The 27,500-nt window shown below is 46.5% G+C and overlaps 1 protein-coding gene across 4 annotated transcripts in view; it reads right to left on the bottom strand.

The window, feature by feature from the left end:
• Window positions 1–27,500, bottom strand: part of LOC143288949 (receptor for retinol uptake stra6-like) — a 58,744-nt gene that overhangs the window by 23,401 nt on the left and 7,843 nt on the right. The window contains exons 1-6 of one of the 4 annotated variants that reach the window (XM_076597635.1): window positions 20,666–20,843; window positions 8,227–8,788; window positions 5,335–5,389; window positions 3,932–4,017; window positions 1,397–1,533; window positions 625–791 (exon numbers count right to left, since the gene is read on the bottom strand). In XM_076597635.1, the coding sequence (XP_076453750.1) occupies window positions 625–791; window positions 1,397–1,533; window positions 3,932–4,017; window positions 5,335–5,389; window positions 8,227–8,309 (528 nt within the window). In that variant the 5' untranslated portion in view covers window positions 8,310–8,788; window positions 20,666–20,843. Of the gene's footprint in view, window positions 1–624; window positions 792–1,396; window positions 1,534–3,931; window positions 4,018–5,334; window positions 5,390–8,226; window positions 8,789–12,164; window positions 12,338–12,464; window positions 12,775–20,665; window positions 20,844–27,500 lie in introns of those variants that run through there. The other 3 variants (XM_076597633.1, XM_076597634.1, XM_076597632.1) reach the window with 3 other exon arrangements.

Below are 27,500 nucleotides of genomic sequence, written 5' to 3'. Positions count from 1 at the left end.
CATCACAACTCCACAAATGACAGACAACAACAACAAAACAGACACGTAAATAGATATGCAAAAGAGACGTTTGACAGTACACTTCAGCTTCATTCGCTGAGCTTTCCTCGTTGACAACTGCACAAAAGCTGGAAGGTCGGACACCAGTGAAAATAACAGCAGCAGCAGTTTATTCAAAACAACGTTTTAACAAAGGTGGCCGGGTGTCTGTGTGGGTCAGGAGAGGCGGAAGAGATAAACGATTATTTTGATTTTAATGACTAATAGGGGAGGTGGAGTAGCAGTCATTGACCCATCACCACCACAAACACCACCACCACTATCACCACCACAAACACCACTACCAACATCACCACCACCACAATCACCACCACAAACACCACTACCAACATCACCACCACCACTATCACCACCACAAACACCACTACCATTATCACCATCACGACCACCTATCCACCACCATCACCATGGAAGAGAGAGACCTTACAGTGCCGTGCTGGCAAAGTCGCACTGGAACAGTCTGAAGACCTGCACCATAACACCACCACCACCACCTCAACCACCACCACCCCCTCCATCACCCACCACCACCACCATGGGGACAGAGAGACCTTTTTACAGTACCCTGCTGGCAAACTCGCACTGGAACAGTCTGAAGAACTGCACTGCGGTCAGCATCCAGACGTAGAGTGCGCCCAGACTGTAGCCGAACACAGACCCAATGGCCAGACTGGTGAACACCGGGAAGAACACCAGGCCGTAGATAAACATGGACCCGATGGCCACGAACGCTGCGCACATGACAACACAACAGGGTAGGGTGGGTTGGTTAACTGAGTAGGGTAGGGGTAGATTTGGGTAGGGAAAGCTGGTTGAGTTTGGTATGGTAGGGTAGGTTGGTTGAGGAGATCAAAGAACGGTTGTGTAGGCAGGGTAGGGGAGGGTAGGGTAGGTTGTTGGTTGAGGAGATCAAAGAACGGTTGTGTAGGCAGGGTAGGTTGGTTGAGGAGATCAAAGAACGGTTGTGTAGGCAGGGTAGGTTGGTTGAGGAGATCAAAGAACGGTTGTGTAGGTAGGGTAGGGTAGGGTAGGTTGGTTGAGGAGATCAAAGAACGGTTGTGTAGGTAGGGTAGGGGAGGAGAAGGGAGGTAGAGAACGGCAGACAAACATGGACACGTGGCCATGATCGGTGTACACATGAGAACAAAACACACCCCACCCCACCCACACCCCTAAACCCCCACACACCAACACCCGCCTCCACACACACACACCACCCACACAGATACACACACACACACACACACACACACACCTCCGCGCGCGCACACACACACACACACACCGCACACACAAGCAACGCCCACCCCTCACCCACACACGCACATATCCATACATTTGACAGCTCTGTTCTGAGCAGTGTAGTTGACGGCGTATGTCTGACTGAGAACGATCTGGTACACCAGGAAAGCCGTGGCACCGAACGAACAGGCGTACGAGATTCTGGAAGACCTGGTCAGTGTGTCCATAGGGCTGCACAGCACAGGAACACAACACTGAGCAAAGGAATAAATACATGGACTGATAAATAAAGAGCTGGATACACGCAAATACATATCCATACATTTGGCAGCCCTGTTCTGGGCGGTGTAAACAGACAGACAGAGGTGTAAGAGATTCTGGACGACCTGTTCAGGGTGTTCATTGGACTGCACAACACTAGAACGGCCACTGAGCAAATGAATGATCATATGGATTAACAAATAATGAGATAGATAGATAGACAGATGGATGGATAGATAGATAGATAGATAGACAGATAGATGGATAGATAGATAGATAGATAGACAGATAGATGGATAGATAGATAGATAGACAGAAGCGTAAGAGATTCTGGACGACCTGCTCAGGGTGTCCACTGGGCAGCACAACACAAGAACAAAGACTAAGCAAAGGAACTGATATATGGATGAATAAATAAAGATATACATATATATATACATATATACATACATATATATATATATATATATATAGAGAGAGAGAGAGAGAGAGAGAGAGAGAGAGAGACAGACACACAGACAGACACACAGACAGACAGATAGATGAAAAAAACCCTCAAAGAACTGCCCACCACATGAACATGTAATAGATTGCAAATAAGCAACGAAAAAAAAATCAACAGATGGAGTGATAAATAATATACATGGACAGATCGAATAGATAAACAACAACAAACTAATCACTCAATCACTAAATCAGTTGATTGATTAACAAATTAATGAAATAAAACAATTGTGGCAAGATATTAATAGGTGTGTTGGAAGACATTAATTTACAAAACACAGACCTATCTATCTATCTGTCATACATACATACATACATACATACACAGGCATCCATACACATACACCCCCATAACACACACGCGCCCAACTCACACAGAAACACACACTCACTTACACACGCAAACAATACCAACAGTAACGACAACATAACAGCAGCAGCAACAACAACAAAAAACACACACAAAAAAACAACAACAAAAAACCACCACCAAACAAACAAACAAATCAGCAAGTAGAAAACAACAACTGCCATACCAACACTACTGGCCCAGTGGAAATGACAAGGAACCCAGTATCCGAGGTGTGAGTCCCGTGTATGGACTGGTATTTTCTAGTCCCCCGTCCACTAGACCTTCAGTGGTGATACCTACTTGTCATTCGGATGAAACATTTATTTAAGGTTAGTGTATTTGTATTTGTATTTCTTTTTATCACAACAGATTTCTCTGTGTGAAATTCGGGCTGCTCTCCCCAGGGAGAGCGCGTCGCTACACTACAGCGCCACCCATTTTTTAAAAATATTTTTTCCTGCGTGCAGTTTTATTTGGTTTTCTTATCGCAGTGGATTTTTCTAAAGAATTTTGCAAGGAACAACCCTTTTGTTGCCGTGGGTTCTTTTACTTGCGCGAAGTGTATGCTGCACACGGGACCTCGGTTTATCGTCTCATCCGAATGACTAGCGTCCAGACCACCACTCAAGGTCTAGTGGAGGGGGAGAAAATATCGGCGGCTGAGCTGTAATTCGAACCAGCGCGCTCAGATTCTCTGGCTTCCTATGCGGACGCGTTACCTCTAGGCCGTTACTCCACAGTGATGCGCTAAGCGCACGTAAAACACACACACACACACACACACACACCAAAAAAAAACAAACCCAAAAAACCAACAACAACCAACGGCAACAAATGTGTTGTCCCTGGCAACGTTCCGCTGTAAAGTCCAATTTGATAGCACATGGTGACCTCAGTTTCGATACCCCTCCACTTCCGTGCTTGGGATGACCCTTGTCAAGGTCTTCAGTGTCGGCGGATTCATAGGAGGGCTGTCGATGGATGGACGTGGTGGCGGTCCCCACTCTGGGGGAGACGCTTGCTCACTCTGGCTCCGCGACTAAGCCATTACTGTCGTCAACAGGGGGAATAGAAGGTGGTGTCCTAAGTAAAGCCATTACTGTCGTCAACAGGGGAATAGAAGGTAGTGTCCTAAGTAAAGCCATTACTGTCGTCAACAGGGGGATGAGAAGGTGGTGTCCTAAGTACTTTAAATCAAAACAGGCACGACGGAACACCACCCAAGTGACTCAGCAGCAGTGCAGAGTCTCCTCTGGTGCGTGGCCTCCTGGCGACCTAACATCGATGACTCACTGCGGACTGCCGGCACTGGGACTGCGACGGACAAACCCGGGTGTGGTTGTGTATGGGGGACTCGGAGTGAGCGGCGTGGGAGTAATGCCACTGAAACTGATGGTGAGAGAGAGAGAGAGACAGAGACAGAGAGAGAGAGAGAGAGACAGACAGAGAGAGAGAGACAGAGACAGAGAGAGACAGACAGACAGAGACAGAGAACAAAAGCACGGCACTCACTAGATCAGCCCGGGTCGACCCCTCCAGATGTGGAGCAGCACATTTCGTCTCTGCTTTGTCACCGTGAAGGCCAACGTCACCAGCACCTGTGACGTCATCACAGTCCACAACCTCCCATGACGTCAACACGTTTTACTTTTCAAAGTGTGTGTGTGTGTGTGTGTGTGTGTGTGTGTGTGTGTGTGTTATTTCTGTACTTGTTTTAATTTATTCTGATGTCAACCATCCAATGGATATTCTATATTTTGAAACCATTTGTTGAATGTGTCGTGTGCATGTTGTGGTAAAAAGCAACTGGAAAATCACGACAGAAAACACAGACACATTAATAATTCAAAGGCACATACTCCGCCACTCATGGCACATAATATGATTATGTCACCGAGATGAATCATATATCAATATCATTCTTGATGGTGTTTTTTTTTTTTCTCACATGCCATCTCACACACACACACTCACACACACACAAACACACAGATAGATGGTGAGAGAGAGAGAGAGATATGATGATGATGATGATGATGATGATGTGGTTACTTGCATTGCGCGTATCCTCGGTGAGTGACCAAGCTCTGAGCTTTACAAACGCGGTGCCATTTGCACAACAAGCTGCACACTTGGGTAGGTTGGGCTGAGAGCTGCCTTTGGGCGCTCGTCATTCGTTTCCTGTGTCGTTCAGTCAGGTTTCTGTCACTCTCACACACACACGCTCATCATTCGTTTCCTGTGTCGTTCAGTCAGGTTTCAGTCACTCACACACACACACGCTCATCATTCGTTTCCTGTGTCATTCAGGCAGGTTTCTGTCACACACACACACACACGCTCACACAAACATGTAACTGTTTTCGTGAATGACCGTTGGTACATTCACACCGCCATGTAGGCAGCCATACTCCGTTTTTTTTTGGGGGGGGTATGCATGCTGGGTATGTTCTTGTTTCCGTAACCCACCGAACGTTGACGTGGATCATAGGATCTTTAACGTGCGTATTTGATCTTCTGCATGCGTACACACATTCAGGGGAGAGGCAATGCAGCTCTTTTGCTGTTGTTGTTTTTTCCGAAACAATCTAGATCCGACCACAGTTTGCACTGGTAAATATGCACCGGTCAGGAACAATCATCTTAATGATTTTATTATTAGCCTGAACTCGCACATCTCTCCATCTGCCCCGATCCCAGTCCCCCCTTCTGTTTTCAGTTTAAAACGACGAGAGAGGACTAGACAGACAGACAGACAGACGGGCGGACGGAAAGACAAACACACAGACAGACAGACGACCAGACAGACAGACAGACGGACAGACAGACAGACAGACAGACGGACGGACAGACAGACGGACAGACAGACAGACGGACAGAGAGACAGACAGACAGACAGAAGAGAAAGACCGTACGGCAGGGATCAGGGCCAGCTGGTAAAAGGTGTAGTGGGTGATGGTCTCTTTACACCTGCAACAGACAACCGTCACAATGCTCGTCACACCTTTGCTGTGCTGGTGATGATGGAAATGTGTCTTTTAACGGTGTGCAAAGGAAATCGAAGGATGGATGTGTTAACAGGTTTGGAAAATCACTGCTGAATTTATGTTTCTTGTTGAACTGTGTCATAGCCAATGGATGTTGTCATAGCGATGTTAACGGTTCACTTACATTTCTCCCCATGGCTGCAGTGTCATAGATTACGTGATTTTGTCAGAAGATATGTTTTGCTCACAGTGTTGTGATCTAAATGTAGGTGACAGGATAGATTCATGGCATTTACCCTTAGAATTTAAATGGAAGAATACCCTCTCTTTCCCCCCTCTCTCCTCTCCCCCCTCTCTCTTCCCCTGCCTTTCTCTCCACCCTCTCTTTCCCCTCTCACCTCTCCCCCCTCTTTCTCTCTCCTCTCCCCCTTTCTCCCCCCCTCTCTGTCCTACCCCTCTCTCTCATCCTGTCTTTCTCCCCCCCCCCTGTCTCTCTGTCTCCTCTCTCCTCCCCCCCTCTCTCTCTAAACTCCTCTCCCTCTTTCCCAGTTTCTGGTTACATGCCCAAGATGTTGACCTCAATGACTCCGTGACACGCTCTTTGAAATTCGATCAACCGTGAACTCTGCTTGCACGGGTACACGTGGACCCAGAATGGCTGATAGCACTTCAGGAGGAGCACAGGCGCCTTAACTTTACATCTCTCTCTCTCTGTCTCTCTCTCTGTCTCTCTCTTTATAGCGGTGAAAGTGTCATGAAAAACTGACTCAGATTAATGTTGTGCACTCTGACAATTCTAACGGAGTGTTCACTTTTCTACTGTGAAAACAAAACACACAAAAAACACGAGGTTGTTCTACTAAAGTCTTTGTGTCGAATATGCAAAGTGGACCAGTAAAGAACGATTGTGTATTGTGCAAATGAAAACAACAACGACAACAACACACACACACCAAAAAAACAAAAACAAAACAAACACACAAAAAACACACAAACAATCCTTCAGTTTTGCAAAAATCCGGTTCAGACAGTGTAGAATCTTAGAAATTTCTACCCACTACAGATAGAATTCAGTTACGATTTTTGTGTGGGTGGGAGGGGGCAGCAGTGATGATTGAACTGTATAATGAAGGAACTGCCTTCTTTATCGATATATTGCATTACGTGCGCAAATGATCAAGGTTCGTATCATAAGCTTTAATGCAAGCGGTTCAATCAGTTCTCCCAGCAGTTCATTTCCATCAGCGAATCTCAAGCTCAAACTATGTTCAGACTGGATCGCGCCGCTGCCCAGTGAGACACAGTGTCCTTGTCGTTCGCTCTAAACTGGTCAGTAGCAAAACAAAACAGAACAAAGAAATCCCGCACTTCACCATCCACAAAACATTCCGCAACCTCCCCTCCCCTCCACACCCATAGCTTTTGCACCCCCCTCCCATCCACACACATAGCTTTTGCACCCCCCTCCCCTCCACACCCATAGCTTTTGCACCCCCCCTCCCTCCCCTCCCCTCCACACCCATAGCTTTTGCACCCCCCTCCCATCCACACACATAGCTTTTGCACCCCCCCTCCCCTCCACACCCATAGCTTTTGCACCCCCCCTCCCCTCCACACACATAGCTTTTGCACCCCCCTCCCTCCCCTCCACACACATAGCTTTTGCACCCCCCCCCTCCCCTCCACACACATAGCTTTTGCACACACCCCTCCCCTCCACACACATAGCTTTTGCACCCCCCTCCCTCCCCTCCACACACATAGCTTTTGCCACCCCCCCCCCTCCCCTCCACACACATAGCTTTTGCACACACCCCTCCCCTCCCCTCCACACACATAGCTTTTGCACCCCCCTCCCCTCCCCTCCACACACATAGCTTTTGCACCCCCCTCCCCTCCCCTCCACACACATAGCTTTTGCACCCCCCTCCCCTCCCCTCCACACACATAGCTTTTGCACCCCCCTCCCTCCCCTCCACACACATAGCTTTTGCACCCCCCCTCCCCTCCCCTCCACACACATAGCTTTTGCACCCCCCTCCCTCCCCTCCACACACATAGCTTTTGCACCCCCCCCCTCCCCTCCACACACATAGCTTTTGCACCCACCCCTCCCCTCCCCTCCACACACATAGCTTTTGCACCCCCCCCCTCCCCTCCACACACATAGCTTTTGCACACACCCCCCCTCCCCTCCACACACATAGCTTTTGCACACACCCCCCCTCCCCTCCACACACATAGCTTTTGCACACACACCCCTCCCCTCCAGCACTCTTAGCTTTTGCACACGCCCCCTCTCCCACACCCCCTCCCCCTCCACACCCATAGCTTTTGCACACACACCCCCTCCCCTCCACACACATAGCTTTTGCACACACACCCCCTCCCCTTGCATTCTTTCTTCTCCCGCCATCCAACGCCCCCTTCCTCCCCAACCAACCAACCACCAACCAACCAACCAATCAACCAACCAGCCACCAACCAACCAGCCACCAACCAACCCACCAACCAACCACCAATCAACCAACCAACCACCAATCAACCAATCAACCAACCAACCCACCAACCAACCAACCAATCAACCACCAACCAACCAACCAATCAACCAACCAACCACCAACCAACCAATCAACCAACCAGCCACCAACCAACCAACCAACCAACCACCAACCAACCAACCACCAACCAACCAATCAACCAACCAGCCACCAACCAACCAACCAACCAATCAACAATCAACCAACTAACCAAACAACCATCTACCAAAAACCAACCAACCGATCAACACCCCCCCCCACCCCCCAGCCAGACGCTCACTTAGTGGCTGCAGTGTCGTTGGTCCCCCCACCATCATCAGCGCTGACGATGATGTTGATGCTGTCCACAAACACGGAGGTCATCTTGGCCACTGGGCCCCTGTGGCCCTGTCTCTGGCCCTGTCTCTGTCTCTGGCCCTGTCTCTGTCTCTGGCCCTGTCTCTGTCTCTGGCCCTGTCTCTGGCTCTGTCTCTGTCTCTGGCCCTGTCTCTGTCTCCCTGTCTCTGTCTCTGGCCCTGTCTCTGTCTCTGGCCCTGTCTCTGTCTCTGGCCCTGTCTCTGGCCCTGTCTCTGTCTCTGGCCCTGTCTCTGGCTCTGTCTCTGTCTCTGGCCCTGTCTCTGGCCCTGTCTCTGTCTCTGGCCCTGTCTCTGGCCCTGTCTCTGTCTCGCTGTCTCTGTCTCTGGCCCCGTCTCTGGCTCTGTCTCTGTCTCTGGCCCTGTTTCTGGCCCCGTCTCTGGCTCTGTCTCGCTGTTTCTCAGTGGCCCAGCATACAGGGTCTACGTCAGTAACACGTGTCACTGGAGTTCCATTCCGCACTGCTTCAGGCACTGGTTACAGGGGTCCTGTAACATGTTACATTCGTCGTCATCATCATTGTTATGGTCATCGTTATCATCATTATCATTGTTATGGTCATCGTTATCATCATCATCATTGTTATCGTCATCGTTATCATCATCATCATTGTTATCGTCATCGCTTTCATCATCATCATTGTTATCGTCATCGTTAATCATCATCATTGTAGTCTTCGTGATTTTTATAATATTTTTTTATTTATTTATTTATTCATTTATTTTTTGTCGTTACCATTATCATTGTTGGTTACAATTGTTCTGTAGCAGTTTGCAATCATTATCGTCATCATCATATCCCTCGTGATTTTGTCGCGATCTCAATTTTGGTGACAATGGTTCTGTAGCTGTTTACCTCCTCCTCCTCCTCATTGTATTCCTCATGATTTCTGTCGTCACCATTGTCATAGTTGGTTACAATGGTTCTGTAGCAGTTTGCAATCATTAACACCATCTTATTTTTATTTATTATTCTTATTATTTTATTATTATATTATTATTATCATTACTACTACCTTTTTTATATCATAATTATTATTTATTTATTTATGTAAGCTTATCTATTATTTATTCACCTTTTTTTTTTTCTTTTTTATCCCTAAGGCCTGACTAAGCGCGTTGGGTTACGCTGCTGGTCAGGCATCTGCTTGGCAGATGTGGTGTAGCGTATATGGATTTGTCCGAACGCAGTGACGCCTCCATGAGCTACTGAAAACTGAAACTAACACCATCACCATCACCATCATCATAATTGTCGTTGTATTCGTACTCGACATCATCATCATCATCATCATCGTCGTCGTCGTCGTCGTCGTCGTATTCCTCGTGATCTCCACCATGATCATAGTTGGCTATAGTAAAAACTGACACTCAATCGGAATAGTTAAAGGCGTCGACTGTTCATGATGCGTTATCATCTGATGAACACATTTACTTTGAATGAACTGCGTATGTTTGTCATGTTCAGTGGAACAGGCACTGGATTTGTCTGGGGTGGGGTTTTTTTCGCACACTTCTCTTTTCCTGTTCTTTTTTGGGTGGATACCAGTTCAGGTTGGTGAGGTTTACCACGGCGGTGAATACAACATATTATATAAAAAATAAATCTTGCACAATACAAGTGGAAAACCAATCGCCGCATATCGATAAATAATCTCTGTCCATCTTCCGCAAATGCCCGCTGATCCGATACCGCCTTGCTCATGGGGGTGATCCTCCATCCGTCACTTTCGCACGACAGCGCGGCACGACAGCACAGCAACGGACTTACATACAAGCAATATATGTCCTTGCAGCGCAGCAACGGACTTACATACAAGCAATATATGTCCTTGCAGCGCAGCAACGGACTTACATACAAGCAATATATGTCCTTGCAGCGCAGCAACGGACTTACATACAAGCAATATATGTCGGTGCAGCGCAGCAACGGACTTACATACAAGCAATATATGTCCTTGCAGCACAGCAACGGACTTACATACAAGCAATATATGTCGGTGCAGCGCAGCAACGGACTTACATACAAGCAATATATGTCGGTGCAGCGCAGCAACGGACTTACATACAAGCAATATATGTCGGTGCAGCGCAGCAACGGACTTACATACAAGCAATATATGTCGGTGCAGCGCAGCTTTCTAAGACAACGTCCGAGTCGGAATCAGCGTCATTCTTGTGTTGTGTTGTGTTGTGTTTTGTTGTTTTTGTGTTGTGTTGCGTAGTGTTGTGTGTTTTGGTTGTCTGTGTTGTGTTTCTGTTGCGTTCTGGTGGCGTTGTGGTTGCGTTGTGTTGCGTTGTGTTGAGTTGTGTTTCTGTTTGTGTTTGCGTTGTGTTGTTTTTGTCTTGCGTTGTGTTGTGTTGCGTAGTGTTGTGTGTTTTGGTTGTCTGTGTTGTGTTTGTGTTGCGTTCTGGTGGCGTTGCGTTATGTTGTGTTGTGTTTGTGTTGCATTGTGTTGTTTTTGTGTTGCGTTGCGTTGTGGTTGTGTTTGTGTTGTGTTTTGTTGTGTTTGTGTTTTATTGTGTTTGTGTTGCGTGTCGAGTTGTGTTGTTTTTGTGTTGTGTTATGTTGTGTTTGTGTTTTGGTTGTGTTGTTTTTGTGTTGTGTTGTTTTTGTGTTGTGTTGTGTTATGTTGTGTTTGTGTTTTGGTTGTGTTGTTTTTGTGTTGTGTTGTGTTATGTTGTGTTTGTGTTTTGGTTGTGATGTTTTCGTGTTGTGTTGTTTTTGTGTTGTGTTGTGTTATGTTGTGTTTGTGTTTTGGTTGTGATGTTTTCGTGTTGTGTTGTTTTTGTGTTGTGTTGTGTTATGTTGTGTTTGTGTTTTGGTTGTGATGTTTTCGTGTTGTGTTGTTTTTGTGTTGTGTTGTGTTGTGTTTGTGTTTTGGTTGTGATGTTTTCGTGTTGTGTTGTTTTTGTGTTGTGTTGTGTTATGTTGTGTTTGTGTTTTGGTTGTGTTGTTTTTGTGTTGTGTTGTGTTATGTTGTGTTTGTGTTTTGGTTGTGATGTTTTCGTGTTGTGTTGTTTTTGTGTTGTGTTGTTTTTGTGTTGCGCTGCATTGTGGTGCGCTGTGATGTACTGTGGACTGGTGCGGTGTTTCCATGGTGTGTTGTGTAGTGCTGTTGCGTTGTTCATTTTATAAAGTTTTGTGATATTACAGTGTGTTGTAATTTATTTCCTTGCGCCGCCTTGCATTGTATTGGAGTATATTGTATTGTCAATCCAATGCACTCAAATGGGCGAAGGAGACTGTTTTAGTGGAGAGAGAGAGAGAGAGAGAGAGAGAGAGAGAGAGAGAGAGAGAGAGAGAGAGAGAGAGAGAGAGAGAGAGAGAGAGAGAGAGAGAGAGAGAGAGGCTTTAGCTTTTTGTAGAACTGAATATCATCACTTTAGTTTTCTTTACATGAACCACAAGTTTTCTTTTTAAACAATATTCGTGAAAAACTTTGGAACACACACACACACACACACACACACACACACACACACACACACACATCTTTCTATCTATATGACAGAGACAAGACAGACAGACTGACAAAGACAGACCACCCCTCTACCCCCCCAAAAAGTAACTACAAGTTCCAAAAGTTGAAAGGGTCACGGTTCACGACGACGCGAACAGCAAACACGGGTCAAGTAAATCCAGCGCCAGTCGGCACGCCGACAACAACGTCCCCCACCCCCCAACCTAATTCACCCCACCCCCACCCCCACCCCCAGGGCTTAAGCAAGGGGTTGGTCATCGGTCACTGTCGTGTACGAATTTTAGCCATGACCTGACGCTAACGAATTTTAGCCATGACCTGACCCTAACCGATCCTCTCCTCTCCTGGAAGACGTCGAGAACCATTGAAACGACACTCACCTGTAGGTTGATGTTTGATCAGGGGGAAGGTGGCAGAATGGTTAAGACGCTCAGCTGCCAATACAGAGAATCCGTGAGGGTGTGGGTTCGAATCCCGCTCTCGCCATTTCTCCCAAGTTTGACTAGAAAATCAAACTGTGTGTCTTGTCTTTCGGATAAAACGATAAACCGAGGTCCCGTGTGCAGCAGGCACTTGGCACACTGAAAAAGAACCCATGACAACGAGAGTGTCGTCCTCTGGCAAAATCATGTAAAAAGAAATCCACTCTGCTAGGTACACAATTAAATATATAAGCATACCAGCCGCCGTGGCGAAGTGGTTAGCGTCGCGGACTGACGGCTGACTGTATCTCTCGGGCCTGGTTAACGTCGGGATATCATTTTGACAGGAAGCGTAGAGTACAGCCTTGTCACGCAGTCCCAAACCAAAATGGACCTCCATAGCAACATCGTCATCGTCATCCTCCTCCTCCATCATCATCAAAAAACAAAACAGTCTCGAAGTCTGTGGCCCTTCATGATCTGCTCTCATGGTGACCTCAGTTTCGATACCCCTCCACTTCTGTGCTTGAGGTGAGTCCTGTCAATGTCTTCAGTGTCGGCAGATTCATGAGGGGCTGTTGTTTGATGGACGTGGTGGTGGTCTCCACTCCGGGAGGGACGCTCACACAGTCTGGCTCAGCGACTGAGCCTTTATTGTCGTTAGTAGGGGGCTAAGTATGTGGTGTCCTTAGTATGTGGTGTGGCTGTGTATGGGGGAATGTAAATGAGCGGCGTTGGAGTAATGCCACTGAAACGGTGCAGATGATAGGGCAGCAAGCCAAAAAAAAAAAAAAAAAAAAAAAAAAAAAAAAATATATATATATATATATATATATAAACATGCACTCAAGGCCTGACAAGCGCGTTGGGTCATGCTGCTGTCAGGCATTTGCCTAGCAGATGTGGTGTAGCGTATATGGATTTGTCCGAACGCAGTGACGCCTCCTTGAGAAACTGACACTAAAACTGATGTTCGATCAGTTCAGTTTCAGTTTCAGTTTCACTTTCTGAAGGCGTCATTGGGAGAAATGGCGAGAGCGAGATTCGAACACACACTCTCGCGGACTCTCTGTATTGGCAGACCAGCGTCTTGACCACAATGCTACCTTCCTGCTTGATGTTTGACTGGAGTTCTACACTACATAAGGTCGCCCCGGAAGAATCACGGTTCTGAGTGTGCCAGCCGATGCAGCTGACAGTGTGGGCCATTCAGTCTTCAACCATTGTACATCTCGGCTTTCAGACTCGGACAGAATGACCGGAGTGGGTCTCTTTGTTATTGAGACCAAGGGGTGGGACCGTCAGCTTTTTTTTTACAGGGTAGAACTCCGATTTTTGTTTTTCTGCGCGCACGCGCGCGCGCAAACACACACACACACATACACACAAACACACACAGAGACTGAGACAGAGACAGAGAAAGAGAGAACGGAAGACAGAGAGAGATGATGATGATGATGATGATGATGATGATGAAGCCACTGTGTGTATCAGTCAACTCAGCAGTAACGGGCCTAAATGACAAATATCATGTAAATCCTGTTACGAAATACACTGGAGGTCCCCCACCAACGCTCACACCCCGTTGCACGCCTATCCCATTACTCAACCGCCAGTTTTCTAACACGCACTCACAGACAGACCTCAGTCACACAGCGCCCACCCGTCCACTGAACCACTACTTACCCGCAATCAAATCCTCTCCCTGACACAAACATACATACACGAAAGAACGAACGCGTGCACTCACGCATGAGCGCGCGTACTTACACGCCCGCTCGCGCTGCTCAGTTCTCTACAAGCTCTCACAGACACACACACACACACACACACACACACACACACACAAACACACATACACAAGCACACACACACACACGCACACACACACACACACAAACACAAGCACGCACGCACACACACACACACACACACACACACTATCAAATTCATTACGGACCAAGTATTGTTCTAATGTCAAGTGCATATGCTTTAGTAACCTGACGATTAAGCATATAATTTTTGACTGTAGCTTGATGAAGCCTTATGTACACGAAAGTGTGTCTTCACAAGTGACTGAGAACGTTGATGTTTTTGACTTTTTGCATTCATTATCAGTTGTTTCGCTTGTCTGCTTAACGACTTCTCGTTTACGAAGTCCTTTAAGTAATTTCCTGTAATTGTATTTAGATTTTTTTTTCCAGATTTCACCCTCATTTCACCCTCATTTGCCCAGTTTCCCCCAACCCTCCATTCATTCACATCTCCCACCCCTTTTAACCGATAATACTCCAATGTTTTCATAAATACTTTAACAAAATGTCCTCAATCATCGATATACGTGACGGGATATTAAACAAAAAATTCCTCCTGCACACACACACACACACACTACACACCACACCACACAAGCACACACACATACACACGCACGCGCGCACACACACGCACGCACACACACACACTTATCATCGATTTCACAGAACGATTTGTTGACTGTTTCGCCAAAGACTGGCATGCAGCTCTCGACAACCACGAATTTGATCATGTTTATTTACAATCCAATCACGAGTTGTTTCTAAGCGGTATCTCTGGCACATTCCCAATACACATGTTAGAAAAAAATATCTACAATGATCAGGGTAGGAATATCATGATTAAACGGCCGATTCTTCAACTTCAAAGCGATAGCTGATGAGGTAAGTTCTAAGTGTCCATTTTGCTCTCTTTTGATTTTCCCCAGGTAGGAAACACTTTGTGGTGAATTAAATCATAAAAAGTCTAACGTCATGCGTCAGTTATCAGATTTGCTCAAAGTCAAATTCAAAAGATTATATTAAAAAATCACGTTAAATCCAGCAACTCCTGAAGCCAGCTTCAGCATGACCTGTTTGCTAACGATGCTTAGCGCCTAGCTGTTATTACTCTGGTCAACGGTAGGGAACAAATCATTCACTTTCGACTTCGTCTAAGGATTAGTGATTTGAGAGAAGATATGTTCAACAGACTTCTAATACATGACCCACTTTGTGCTTCTGGCACTGCAAGCGAAACTGCTGAACATTATTTAATATTTTGCCGATACTTTTCATGTGGCTCGGGCAAACTCAATCCTAACTTTAACCCCGAAGTAAATCCATTAACAAAGCCTGTTGTATGGAGACCCTGATCTACAAAACCATGATCCAACGACACAAAGCGAAAATGATATTATTTGAGAAGCGTTGTGCGTCAGTGTAGTCACCCCCACCGTAATGGTTCAATGGTCTTTGCCATCAAACCAGTCTGCGTTTGGAGTTCTGAGTTCACTCCTACTGCTCCAATCCCTACAAACACGAGCGCCCCCCCCCCCCACTAACACCCACACACACAGACCCACACCCACACCCACACATACTCTTCCATTCCCTGCACGTCACCAAAGCAGCTTATTCCCCAATACCTGTGTCCCAACACTCACTCACACTCCTTTCTCGGTCACCTATGAAAAAGAAGAAGAAGAAAAGAACAGAAAAAAACCAACACGAAACCAACCACTGAGATACCTTGTCAGCGGCCACCCTTCTGTGCACTAATTCCACGCTTAAGTCGTGGATGGGCGTGTCCTGGGGACTTTACCCCTCGCGAGAGTGTGTTCCCTCAGATCCACCTGAAAGTACTGGCTGGGAGTTTGCTTCATGCGTCAGAGGCCTCTTTGTTAAACTGGCAAATATCAGAAGGATAATTCTATGCCCTGAGTTAAAATTCCACTGTATAATTATAGGTTTTTTTGGCGGCATGCTGGTGACGTGAATAACTTCTTCTTCGTTCATGGGCTGCAACTCCCATGTTCGCTCAAATGAACACAAGTGGGGTTTTACCTGAATTACCGTTTTTAACCCCACCATGTAGGCAGCCATACTTCGTTTTCGGGGATACGTGGATAACTGGATGTCCAGGGACAAACCCTACCGTTCTCTGCTAACAGTATAAAACAAAACGCCAGCTATTGAAATGCCTACCGTTCTCTGTAAACAATTTAAATGAAAATGCCAGCTACTGGAAAATAACACCTACCGTTCTCTGTAAACAGTTTAAATGAAAATGCCAGCTACTGGAAAATAACACCTACCGTTCTCTGCTAGTTTCAGTTTCAGTTTCAGTTTCAGTAGCCCAAGGAGGCGTCACTGCGTTCGGACAAATCCATATACGCTACACCACATCTGCCAAGCAGATGCTTGACCAGCAGCGTAACCCAACGCGCTTAGTCAGGCCTTGAGAAAAAAAAGGTGAATAAATAATAGATAAATACATACATTTTTTTTAAAACTACTACCACTACTAATAATATGTATTACGCGCAAAAACTTTATGAAGTCAACTATAAGCATACATAAATAAGTAAATAAATACATAAATAATAATTATAATATAAAAAGGTAGTAATAATAATAATATTAATAACAAATAAATAAGACAATATTGATGATAAATAAGCAAATAAATGTAAAACAGTAAGACACACATTCACACATACACCCACACATGCATAACAGATATGCACCAAACATGCAGTTTCACACATATGAAAGCTAACAGTTTAAATGAAAGTGCCAGCTACTGGAAAATAACACCTACCCTTCTCTGTAAACAGTTTAAATGAAAATGCCAGCTACTGGAAAATAACACCCACTGTTCTCTGCAAACACTTTAAAGCAAAACGCCAGCTATCGAAACGCCTACCGTTCTCTGTAAACAGTTTAAAACAAAACGCCAGCTATCGAAACGCCTACCGTTCTCTGTAAACAGTTTAAAACAAAACGCCAGCTACCGAAACGCCTACCGTTCTCTGTAAACAGTTTAAAACAAACCGCTAGCGACTGAAAAACCTTCCATTCTCTGCAAACAGTTCAAAACAAAATGCTAGGCACAAAAACAAGACACCATGTCATGGAATCACGTCCAGTTTCAATGACACATCGAGATCCCGTGCAGACGTTCACTTCATCTCAAAATGTAATTGTATGCACTGCTGTGTACAGCAATACGAGCCCGAATGGATCGTCTTTTTTTTCATAATTTCTTCTTCTTTTCTTTTCTTTCTTCATATGGAGGTCCCAGGGCGGGTGTGGGTGGGGGGTGGGGGCGTTTACAAAGAATGTTACCCTACGTACAGTTTTCAACCCCAAATGGGTGGTGGGCATTTACTAGGTACTGGGCGTTAACAGGATGCTGCTCGCTGCTGATATCGCACCTTGCTGATTACATACCAAAGCTGTCAATATCTCTTGGTGCCAATATACCTTGTAGCTAACATACCAAAGCTGTCAAGATCTCTTGGTGGCAATATACCTTGTAGCTAACATACCAAAGCTGTCAATATCTCTTGGTGCCAATGTACCTTGTAGCTAACATACCAAAGCTGTCAATATCTCTTGGTGGCAATATACCTTGTAGCTAACATACCTTGCTGCCAATAGACCTAGCTCCTAATTCACCTTGCTGCTGACATACCTTGCTGTTAATATACCTAGCTGCTCCCATCTTGCTGAAAATATACCAACGTGTCAAGATTAAAACAACAACAAACAGAATATGAAACAACGAAAGACGAAAAACAAAACAAAATGGAGAGAGAGAGAGAGAGAGAGAGAGAGAGAGAGAGAGAGAGAGAGAGAGAGAGAGAGAGAGAGAGAGAGACAATGACAAATTTTTTATTGGCAAATAGCGTTTTACAGCTCTAGTGCCAAGGGGGATTATTCAGCTTATTTTAGTAGACGACGAAAAGAAAAAGTAAAACAAAAAATAAGGGGAAATAACAAGCAAATAAGTACATATTCATAAACACATAAACACTCATACATTCACACCCACAACATTAATACAACATATTCCATATTACTCATGCATAATACTAAGTAATTAATTCGAACATATGGCCATCCCACTTTGCAGCCGAGCCTTTTCTGGTTATTTGTCAATCTAAATTGATCTAAATTGAGTCATGGATCTTATATTTTATTCTGCATTATGTTTCTATCATGTTAAAACGATCGTTCGGTTAATCTTATCCTTCGAATGTTGTATGCTTCTACAATATATTTGGCGAGTGAAAATAGGATGTGAGAGAGAGAGGAACACTGACCCAAAATTGTGGCAGTGTGTGGTAGCAGTACAGTGCTTTTCCACACTGTGGAACAGTGCGCTGACTGAACGTAACCTTCACCTCGAGGAAAACTGATCCACGACACCAACGTTTGCTCAACACATTCCTTGTGTCAACACCCCTGTCCAACTGGACCTTATCTCCGCCTTAAGTGATCACCAGTTTAATCCTCTTACATCCTCCATCCACCTTTGAGAGAAATAGAATGGAAATGGAGCAAAATATCAGGAAAAATCGAAAGTTAAAAGTGAAAATGGAGTGTGTGTGACAGAGAGGTGGGGGGGGGGAGAGAAAGAGAGACAGAGATAGAGAGAAGAGAGAGGGAGAGAAAGGGGGAGAGAAATGGAGAAAGAGAGAGAGAAAAAGAAAAAGAAAGAGAGGGGGAAAGAGAGAAACAAATAGAAACGAAATGAAACGAAACGAATTTTTATTTCACGAGGGTAGTTGAGTACGCATAGCTGCTTTTTTTTTTTTTTTTTTTTTTTTTATACATCCAGCCCTCAAAGGCAAAGAAGAAAAGCGAAAGAAGAAAGCAAAGGCAACACACACACACACACACACACACACACACACACACACACACACACACACACACACACAATTACATATGAAAATAAAAGGCATAAATGATAAATGAAAGCATGTACATTACCTAATTAAGTACGACACGACAGACTATCGTTGAAAAAAATCAAATCATTAAAAAGAAAAAAAAGGAGAGAGAGATTGACATAAATGGACATGGGAAGTGAATTCACAGCAAGCATTATTTTCTATATTCATAAAATATTATCGATATTGGAACACAGTCAGTACATTTTAGGATAAAGAGGTGCCAAGTAAGAGAGAGAGAGACAGAGAGAGAGCACAAAATAGTTATTGCATTGGGTCATCTGCCCTTGTTCAATGAAACATTGAGACGAAGAGAAAACGAAACCGAAACCTTTTTAGGGGGGTGGGGGGGGGGGGGACATGAATTAGCACATATTGGCATGTTTTCATTCTACACCTGTAAAGAAAATCTACGATTAAGGGAATACAAGAGACAGACAGACAGATATATATATATATATATATATATATAGAGAGAGAGAGAGAGAGAGAGAGAGAGAGAGAGAGAAGAGAGAGAGAGAGAGAGAGAGAGAGGGACAAGACAAAAAGTCTATATAGCGGGACCATCTGCCCACGACAATCATGAAATGGATTCTTCTCCATCTCTCAGAACTCAGACAGGAGTGTGTATAGCATTTCTTTCTTTTTTTTCTTTCTCGCTTCCATGGTTCCCTCCTTCCTTCATTTTCCTTTCTTTCTTTCTTTCCTTCCTTCCTTCCTTCATTTTCCTTTCTTTCTTTCTTTTCTTTCTTACCTCCCCACAAGCCCGCTGGTCCAGAACTGAACAAAGCAATTCCCCGTTTCAGCTTCAGTTTCAGATTCTCCAGGCGGCGTGACTGTGTTGGGACAAATCCATGTAGCTACACGACATGAGGCAGGCAGGTTGCTGGCAGCAGCATAACCCAACGCTACACGACATGAGGAAGGCAGGTTCCTGGCAGCAGCATAACCCAACGCTACACGACATGAGGTAGGCAGGTTGCTGGCAGCAGCATAACCCAATGCTACACGACATGAGGTAGGCAGGTTGCTGGCAGCAGCATAACCCAACGCTACACGACATGAGGTAGGCAGGTTGCTGGCAGCAGCATAACCCAACGCTACACGACATGAGGTAGGCAGGTTCCTGGCAGCAGCATAACCCAACACTACATACACGACATGAGGTAGGCAGGTTCCTGGCAGCAGCATAACCCAACGCTACACGACATGAGGTAGGCAGGTTGCTGGCAGCAGCATAACCCAACGCGCTTGTCAGGACTTGAATGCACGCTCATGTAATTTTCATTTGTGTGCAAGCATCCATTTTATCATTCGCCGCACGCACACGTTTTCTTTAATGTAAGCATATTGAATAACAGCGATTCTTGAACATTATTTATGTGTTTCACAGCACAAATGAATTTCTCTAATTGAAATTAATAATAAGTGATTCTGTATTTACGCACCAGTCTATTTACAATAAGCACTAACATTTTTTTCTCCATCTATTTATTGATTTTTTTCCGCATTTTATTCTATTCATTATCTATCCGCTTACGTTTTTTTTTTCTCAAGGCCTGACTTAGTGCGTTGGGTTACGCTGCTGGTCAGGCATCTGCTTAGTAGATATGGTGCAGCGTGTGTGGATTTGTCCGAACGCAGTGACGCTTCCTTGAGTAAGAGAACTGAAATGGACATTAATAAATCCCATATTCCTGACCTTGTACAACAGTGTGACAGACATTCCTCACGCTGCGTTGTCAGCAGGTGCGTACGGTGCTACCGATTCCAGCATGCACTGTCGTGTCTCGGATACTGTCCACACGACACTGTTGAATGGTACAGCCCAGGGAAAATGATCGCATGGAGTAGGTTGCTGCGGAAGAGCCCACTGTCAGTTGCTGTGGTTGTGTAACTGGCTGTACATTCTTGTTCCCAGCTCGAACTTCGAAAAAGGTCAAGCGGCTATAGTTCAAACCTATATATATATATATATATATATATATATATATATATATATATATATATATATTCTCTCTCTCTCTCTCTCTCTCTCTATATATATATATATATATATATATATAGAGAGAGAGAGAGAGAGAGAGAGAGAATGAGTATGTCTCGTCTCGATAACCTCACCTCCTCTCTTTTCACAGCCTTCAGATTCTTTTGCAATCCCCATACACCCTCTCTCTCTCTCACCGTCACCCTAGACGATAGAAAGCCCCCTACCCCCACCCCACCCCCACCCCTAATTGCTAACCCCACCTCACAACCGGTTTTTTTTGGGTGGAGGGGGGCGGTGGGGGGGGGGGGGTGTCGGTCTTTCGAAATCTTTTGCCACCCCCACACACCCCCTCTCACCGTCACAGAAGGCGAAGTCCGTGTTTTGTGTCCAGTGGACAGGTTCAGAAAGGAGCCAAGAGGGGTGGCGGAGGCGGGGTGGTGGTGCTGAAATACCTGTCTCGGTGGCAAGCGCAACCCGACACCCCATGGTTGTGTGTGGGGGGGTGGGGGTTTGGGTGTGTGTGGGGGTGTATTTCTTTTTCACCTCTGAGGTGTGTTCATTCGAGGAGAGAGAGAGAAAGGGAGAAAGAGAAACATCATAAAGAGAGAGAGAGAGAGACATCATAGAGAGAGATAATATATAGAGAGAGATCACACAGAGAGCGAGAGACAGCGAGCTATATCATACAGACATCAGAGAGGAAGAGGGAGAGAGAGAGAGAGAAAGAGAGAGAGAGAGAATGAGACAAGGGAGAGAGAGTGGGAGGGAGAAACAGACAGACAGACAGACAGACAGATACAGAGACACGGACAGACAGAGTCAGACAGACAGACAGACACAGACAGGCCCTCGCTGTCACACAGTCTGACCTTCCATCATTTCATTCACGAAAGTGGACGGTTTGCGACACAACTGAACGAGCCAAGTTGTCAGTGTCAGTTAGAGGAACAACGGTATGTCTGTAGTGGATGCAGTCTCTAGTTGTTTTTCTATTAAAACATTTTGTTCACGTCTTTCCATTGTAACATGTGACGGAGACAAAGCAGTGTCGGGACTATTAAAAAACTTTGTTCACGTCTTTCCATTGTAACATGTGACGGAGACAAAGCAGTGTCGGGGCTATTAAAACATTTTGTTCACGTCTTTCCATTGTAACATGTGACGGAGACAAAGCAGTGTCGGGGACTATTAAAACACTTTGTTCACGTCTTTCCATTGTAACATGTGACGGAGACAAAGTGTCGGGACTATTAAAACACTTTGTTCACGTCTTTCCATTGTAACATGTGACGGAGACAAAGTGTCGGGAATGTTAAAACATTTTGTTCACGTCTTTCCATTGTAACATGTGACGGAGACAAAGCAGTGTCGGGACTATTAAAACACTTTGTTCACGTCTTTCCATTGTAACATGTGACGGAGACAAAGCAGTGTCGGGGCTATTAAAACATTTTGTTCACGTCTTTCCATTGTAACATGTGACGGAGACAAAGCAGTGTCGGGGCTATTAAAACATTTTGTTCACGTCTTTCCATTGTAACATGTGACGGAGACAAAGCAGTGTCGGGACTATTAAAACATTTTCTTCACGTCTTTCCATAGTAACATGGGACGGAGACAAAGCAGTGTCGGGACTATTAAAACATTTTGTTCACGTCTTTCCATTGTAACATGTGACGGAGACAAAGCAGTGTCGGGACTATTAAAACATTTTGTTCACGTCTTTCCATTGTAACATGTGACGGAGACAAAGCAGTGTCGGGAATGTTAAAACATTTTGTTCACGTCTTTCCATTGTAATGTGGGACGGAAACAAAGTGTCGGGACTATTAAAACATTTTGTTCACGTCTTTCCATTGTAACATGTGACGGAGACAAAGCAGTGTCGGGGCTATTAAAACATTTTGTTCACGTCTTTCCATTGTAACATGTGACGGAGACAAAGCAGTGTCGGGACTATTAAAACATTTTCTTCACGTCTTTCCATTGTCATGTGGGACGGAGACAAAGTGTCGGGGCTATTAAAACATTTTGTTCACGTGCTTGGCCGATGTGTGTGTGTATGGTACGCGAGTGTCGTGTACTAGTTGAATGCATTGTGTTGCGCAGTGCGTGCGCGCGTGGTGTCCGTGTGGTGTATGTATGTGTGCGCGCGCGCGTAGGTGCGTGCGTGGGTGTGTTTTTTGTGCATGTCTTCATGGTGCGTGTGTGTGTGTCTGAACAATGTGCCTGTAAGCGCGCGACGCCGGTGTGTATAACGCGTGCGTGTTTCTCATGTCGTGTGTCCATTGTACGAGGTGTTCCCGAACAGTAACAGACCAGACAGAGGCAGGAATGTACCATCTTGCGCCACACCGGTCTATGTGGACTTGTCGAGCTTTGTGTGTGAAACTGAACTGGCATTCAGCTCGGCAGTCAACGCATTTTTGGTTCACGGATTTCCATTGGGGAATGATGATGATCGGAAACACAACATACTGGAAAGTATAAAACATTATTTGTTCAGCTCTCCATTGTCATGTGGGACGGAACAAAGTGTCGTTTTCCATTGTAATGTGGGACGGAAACAACGCAGTGTCGGGGCGATAGATTGGGGTAGGAGAAATAGAGAGGGGGCAGGTTATACTCTGCGTGCGTGCGTGTGTGCGTGCGCTTGCGCGCGTGTGTGTGTGTATGTGTGTGTGTGTACGCGTGTGTGTGTGTGTACGCGTGTGTTTGCGTGTGTTGCGCGCGTGCGTGCGTGTGTGTGTGTATGTATGTGTGCGCGCGCGCGTAGGTGCGTGCGTGGGTGTGTTTTTTGTGCATGTCTTCATGCGTGCGTGTGTGTGTGTCTTTATCAATGTGCGTGTATGCGCGGCCACGCGCGCGTGTGTCTATATACGCGTGCGTGTTTCTCCATGTCAGTGTGTCCACGGCACGAGGTGTTCCCGGAACACAGTAACACGGACCAGACAGAGGCAGGAATGTGCCCTCTCTGCGCCACACCGGTCTATGTGGAGCTGTGACCGAGCTTTTGGTTGTGTGAACACTGAACTGGCACTCCAGGTCTGCTGAATTGTCTTCAGCCTCTGGAGGAATGATGATGATCAAAATACTACTACTACTACTACTGATGATCAAAATACTACTACTACTACTACTCACAGGTCAGGTCAGGTCTCTACCTGCCACAGGTACCATGTAACCCTGTGCTACCTGTCACATGTGGGCAGATGGAGCTCGATAGCCTGGGAAGGCAGTCCATCTAAGACAAGGAAAAGTCTGAAGTAAAACCCATGAAGTCCTAAGGAATGCAGGACAGTCTCGACATGCATTGACCCTGGGTCAATGGCCATGTCCCGACTTTTAGTAGCCGCGCCCCCGTGCCTCCGAGGAAGGTTTTTGAGCCAGAGGCTAGGACAAGGACAGTCTGATATAAAACCTACGACCTGAGGACCTCACTGTCACCGTCCCAGCTTGCTAGGCTATGGCAGATGAACCACGGGTGTAAAGGGTGGGGCCAGTACTGCGCACACTGCACTCCACCTAAAAATTCCATTGCGCAGGCTTGAAGGACATGTCCACGTCCGCGCCACCAACTATTCCAAGCCCTGTAGCGATGGGAAAGGGGCGAAAACGGCAGGTGGAAGATGTCACTGGAAGCCGCAGTTCCAATCCTGCATGCAGGCGGTTCAGGATATTGGTCGCCTGATTGTTGACCCGGAGGTGACAGCATCACTCGGCAGCACCCTGAACGACCAAGCAGCCTTTTCTAGGGACAGCACTGCTTGCTCCACACGGAGAGGGGCCTAGAAAAGGTGGTCCAAACAAATGCTCATCTCCATACCCCCCAGTTGGCTAGCCGCGGTCAATGGGCATCTCCAAACGCGGTCGAACAACAATAGAGAAGAAAAGGCCGGCACCTGCCTCACAATTAGGTGCAAAAGGACTAAAGGTAGCATGCTGGAACATCAGAACCATGCGTGACTCTGCAGACAGCAACCACCCAGAAAGGCGTTCCGCTCTAGTCGCACACGAACTTCAGAGACTGAACATTGACATTGCTGCCGTCAGCGAAGTCCGCTTTGCAGGGGAAGGCAGCCTCCAGGAACACGGCGCTGGGTACTGGTCAGGCAAGCCAGAGACCGAGAGACGCCTTTATGGCGTAGGCTTTATGGTCAGGAGCACCATTACCTCTAAGCTTGAAAACCTGCCAACAGGACACTCAGACCGAATTATGTCCATGCGCCTCCCACTACGGAACAAACAGCATGCCACTCTGTTCAGCGTGTACGCTCCAACCCTCCAAGCGGACCCCAGAGAAAAGGTCAAGTTTTACACTGATCTGCGCAACCTCGTTCAGAACACCCCTGCTGACGACAAGGTCATCATCCTTGGCGACTTCAATGCCAGAGTTGGCCAAGATTCAGAAGCCTGGAAAGGAGTCCTTGGCAAGCATGGCGTTGGTAATTGCAACGACAATGGGCGCCTTCTTCTCGAGTTCTGTGCAGAGCAGCAGTTTACCATCACCAACACCATTTTCCAGCAGAAGGACAGCCTGAAGACAACGTGGATGCATCCTCGGTCCAAACATTGGCACCTCATTGATTACATCCTGATGCGCCAGAGAGACGTACGAGACGTCCTACACACCCGAGTGATGCCCAGCGCGGAGTGTCATACTGACCACCGCCTCGTCCGCAGCAAGCTCAGGCTCCACTTCAAGCCCAAACCAAAGAAAGGAGGAGCTCCTAGGAAGAAATTCCAGGTCGGCAACTTTCAGTCAGCTGAAGTGAAAGGTGAATTCCAGGCGAAGCTTCAGGACAAACTTGAAGACCCCAGTTGCCCCACAGACCCCTCTCCAGAAGCACTATGGGCACAGCTGAAATCAGCCATCCTGCAGTCCTCTGAAGAAGTCCTAGGGTTCTCGTCGAAAAAGAACAAGGACTGGTTTGACGAAAACAACCAGGAGATCCAAGAATTGCTGGCGAAGAAGAGATCAGCCCACCAGGCTCACCTTGCACAACCGTCTTGTCCGGTGAAGAAAGCAACCTTCCGGCTCATATGCAGCAACCTCCAGCGCAAGCTTCGTGAGATTCAAAATGGGTGGTGGACCAACCTGGCAGAGAGGGCTCAGCTTTGTGCAGACACTGGTGACTACAGGGGCTTATACGAAGCCTTGAAGGCGGTGTACGGTCCCTCATACCAGGTCCAGAGTCCTTTGCGCAGCGCAGACGGCCAGGCGCTCTTCACAGACAAGATGTCGATCCTGAACAGGTGGTCGGAACACTTCCAGGCCCTCTTCAGCGCCAACCGCACGGTTCAAGACTCGGCAATTCTCCGCATCCCACAACAACCAGTGAAATTACAACTGGACGAGCTACCAACCCTAGAAGAGACTGTCAAGGCCATTGAACAGCTGAAATGTGGCAAGGCAGCAGGGGTTGACGGAATTCCGCCGGAGGCGTGGAAGAATGGAGGCCCAGCACTACACTCCAAACTCCACAACCTCTTTGTCTGCTGCTGGGAGCAAGGCAAACTACCACAGGACCTCCGTGACGCAGTCATCATCACCCTGTATAAAAACAAGGGAGAAAAGTCGGACTGCTCCAACTACAGGGGGATAACTCTGCTCTCCATCGCAGGCAAGATCCTCGCCAGTCCTCCTAAATCGGCTGGTGCCTACTATCGCCGAAGAACATCTCCCAGAGAATCAGTGTGGCTTTAGAGCCAACAGAGGCACCACTGACATGGTCTTCGTTCTCAGACAGCTACAAGAAAAATGTCGGGAACAGAACAAAGGACTGTATGCGACATTCGTCGATCTCACGAAAGCTTTCGACACCGTGAGCAGAAAAGGTCTGTGGGAGATCATGAAACGTCTAGGATGCCCCCCAAAATTCCTCAGCATGGTCATCCAACTACATGAGGAACAGCGTGGACAGGTCAGACACAGCAACGACCTTTCGGAGCCCTTCCCAATTGGAAATGGAGTGAAACAAGGTTGTGTCCTCGCGCCGACCCTCTTCACGATCTTCTTCAGCATGATGCTCCAACAGGCCACTGAAGATCTTGGCGACGACGACGGTATCTTCATCAGATACCGCACTGATGGCAGCCTATTCAACCTGAGGCGGCTACAGGCCCACACCAAGACACTGGAGCAACTCATCAGAGAGCTTCTGTTTGCCGACGATGCTGCCCTCGTCGCCCATACAGAAGCGGCCCTGCAGCGTATAACGTCCTGCTTCGCAGAGGCTGCGCAGCTCTTCGGCCTAGAAGTCAGTCTGAAAAAGACGGAAGTTCTCCACCAGCCTGCCCCACGGGAAGAATTCCACGCTCCTCACATCAACATCGGTGAGACAGAGCTGAAGTCGGTCCACCAGTTCAGCTACCTAGGCTGCACCATCTCATCTGACGCCAAGATCGACAAGGAGATCGACAACAGACTTGCAAAGGCAAACAGCGCATTCGGCAGGCTGTACAAGAGAGTGTGGAACAACAAACACCTGAAGAAAGACACAAAGATCAGCGTGTATAGAGCTGTTGTACTGCCCACCCTGTTGTA

This window comes from Babylonia areolata, chromosome 13 (genome assembly GCF_041734735.1).
Source record: "Babylonia areolata isolate BAREFJ2019XMU chromosome 13, ASM4173473v1, whole genome shotgun sequence".
Classification (NCBI taxonomy): domain Eukaryota; kingdom Metazoa; phylum Mollusca; class Gastropoda; order Neogastropoda; family Buccinidae; genus Babylonia; species Babylonia areolata.
Note: the sequence above shows the minus strand (reverse complement) of the source record. Positions and strands in the feature narration are given on the sequence as shown.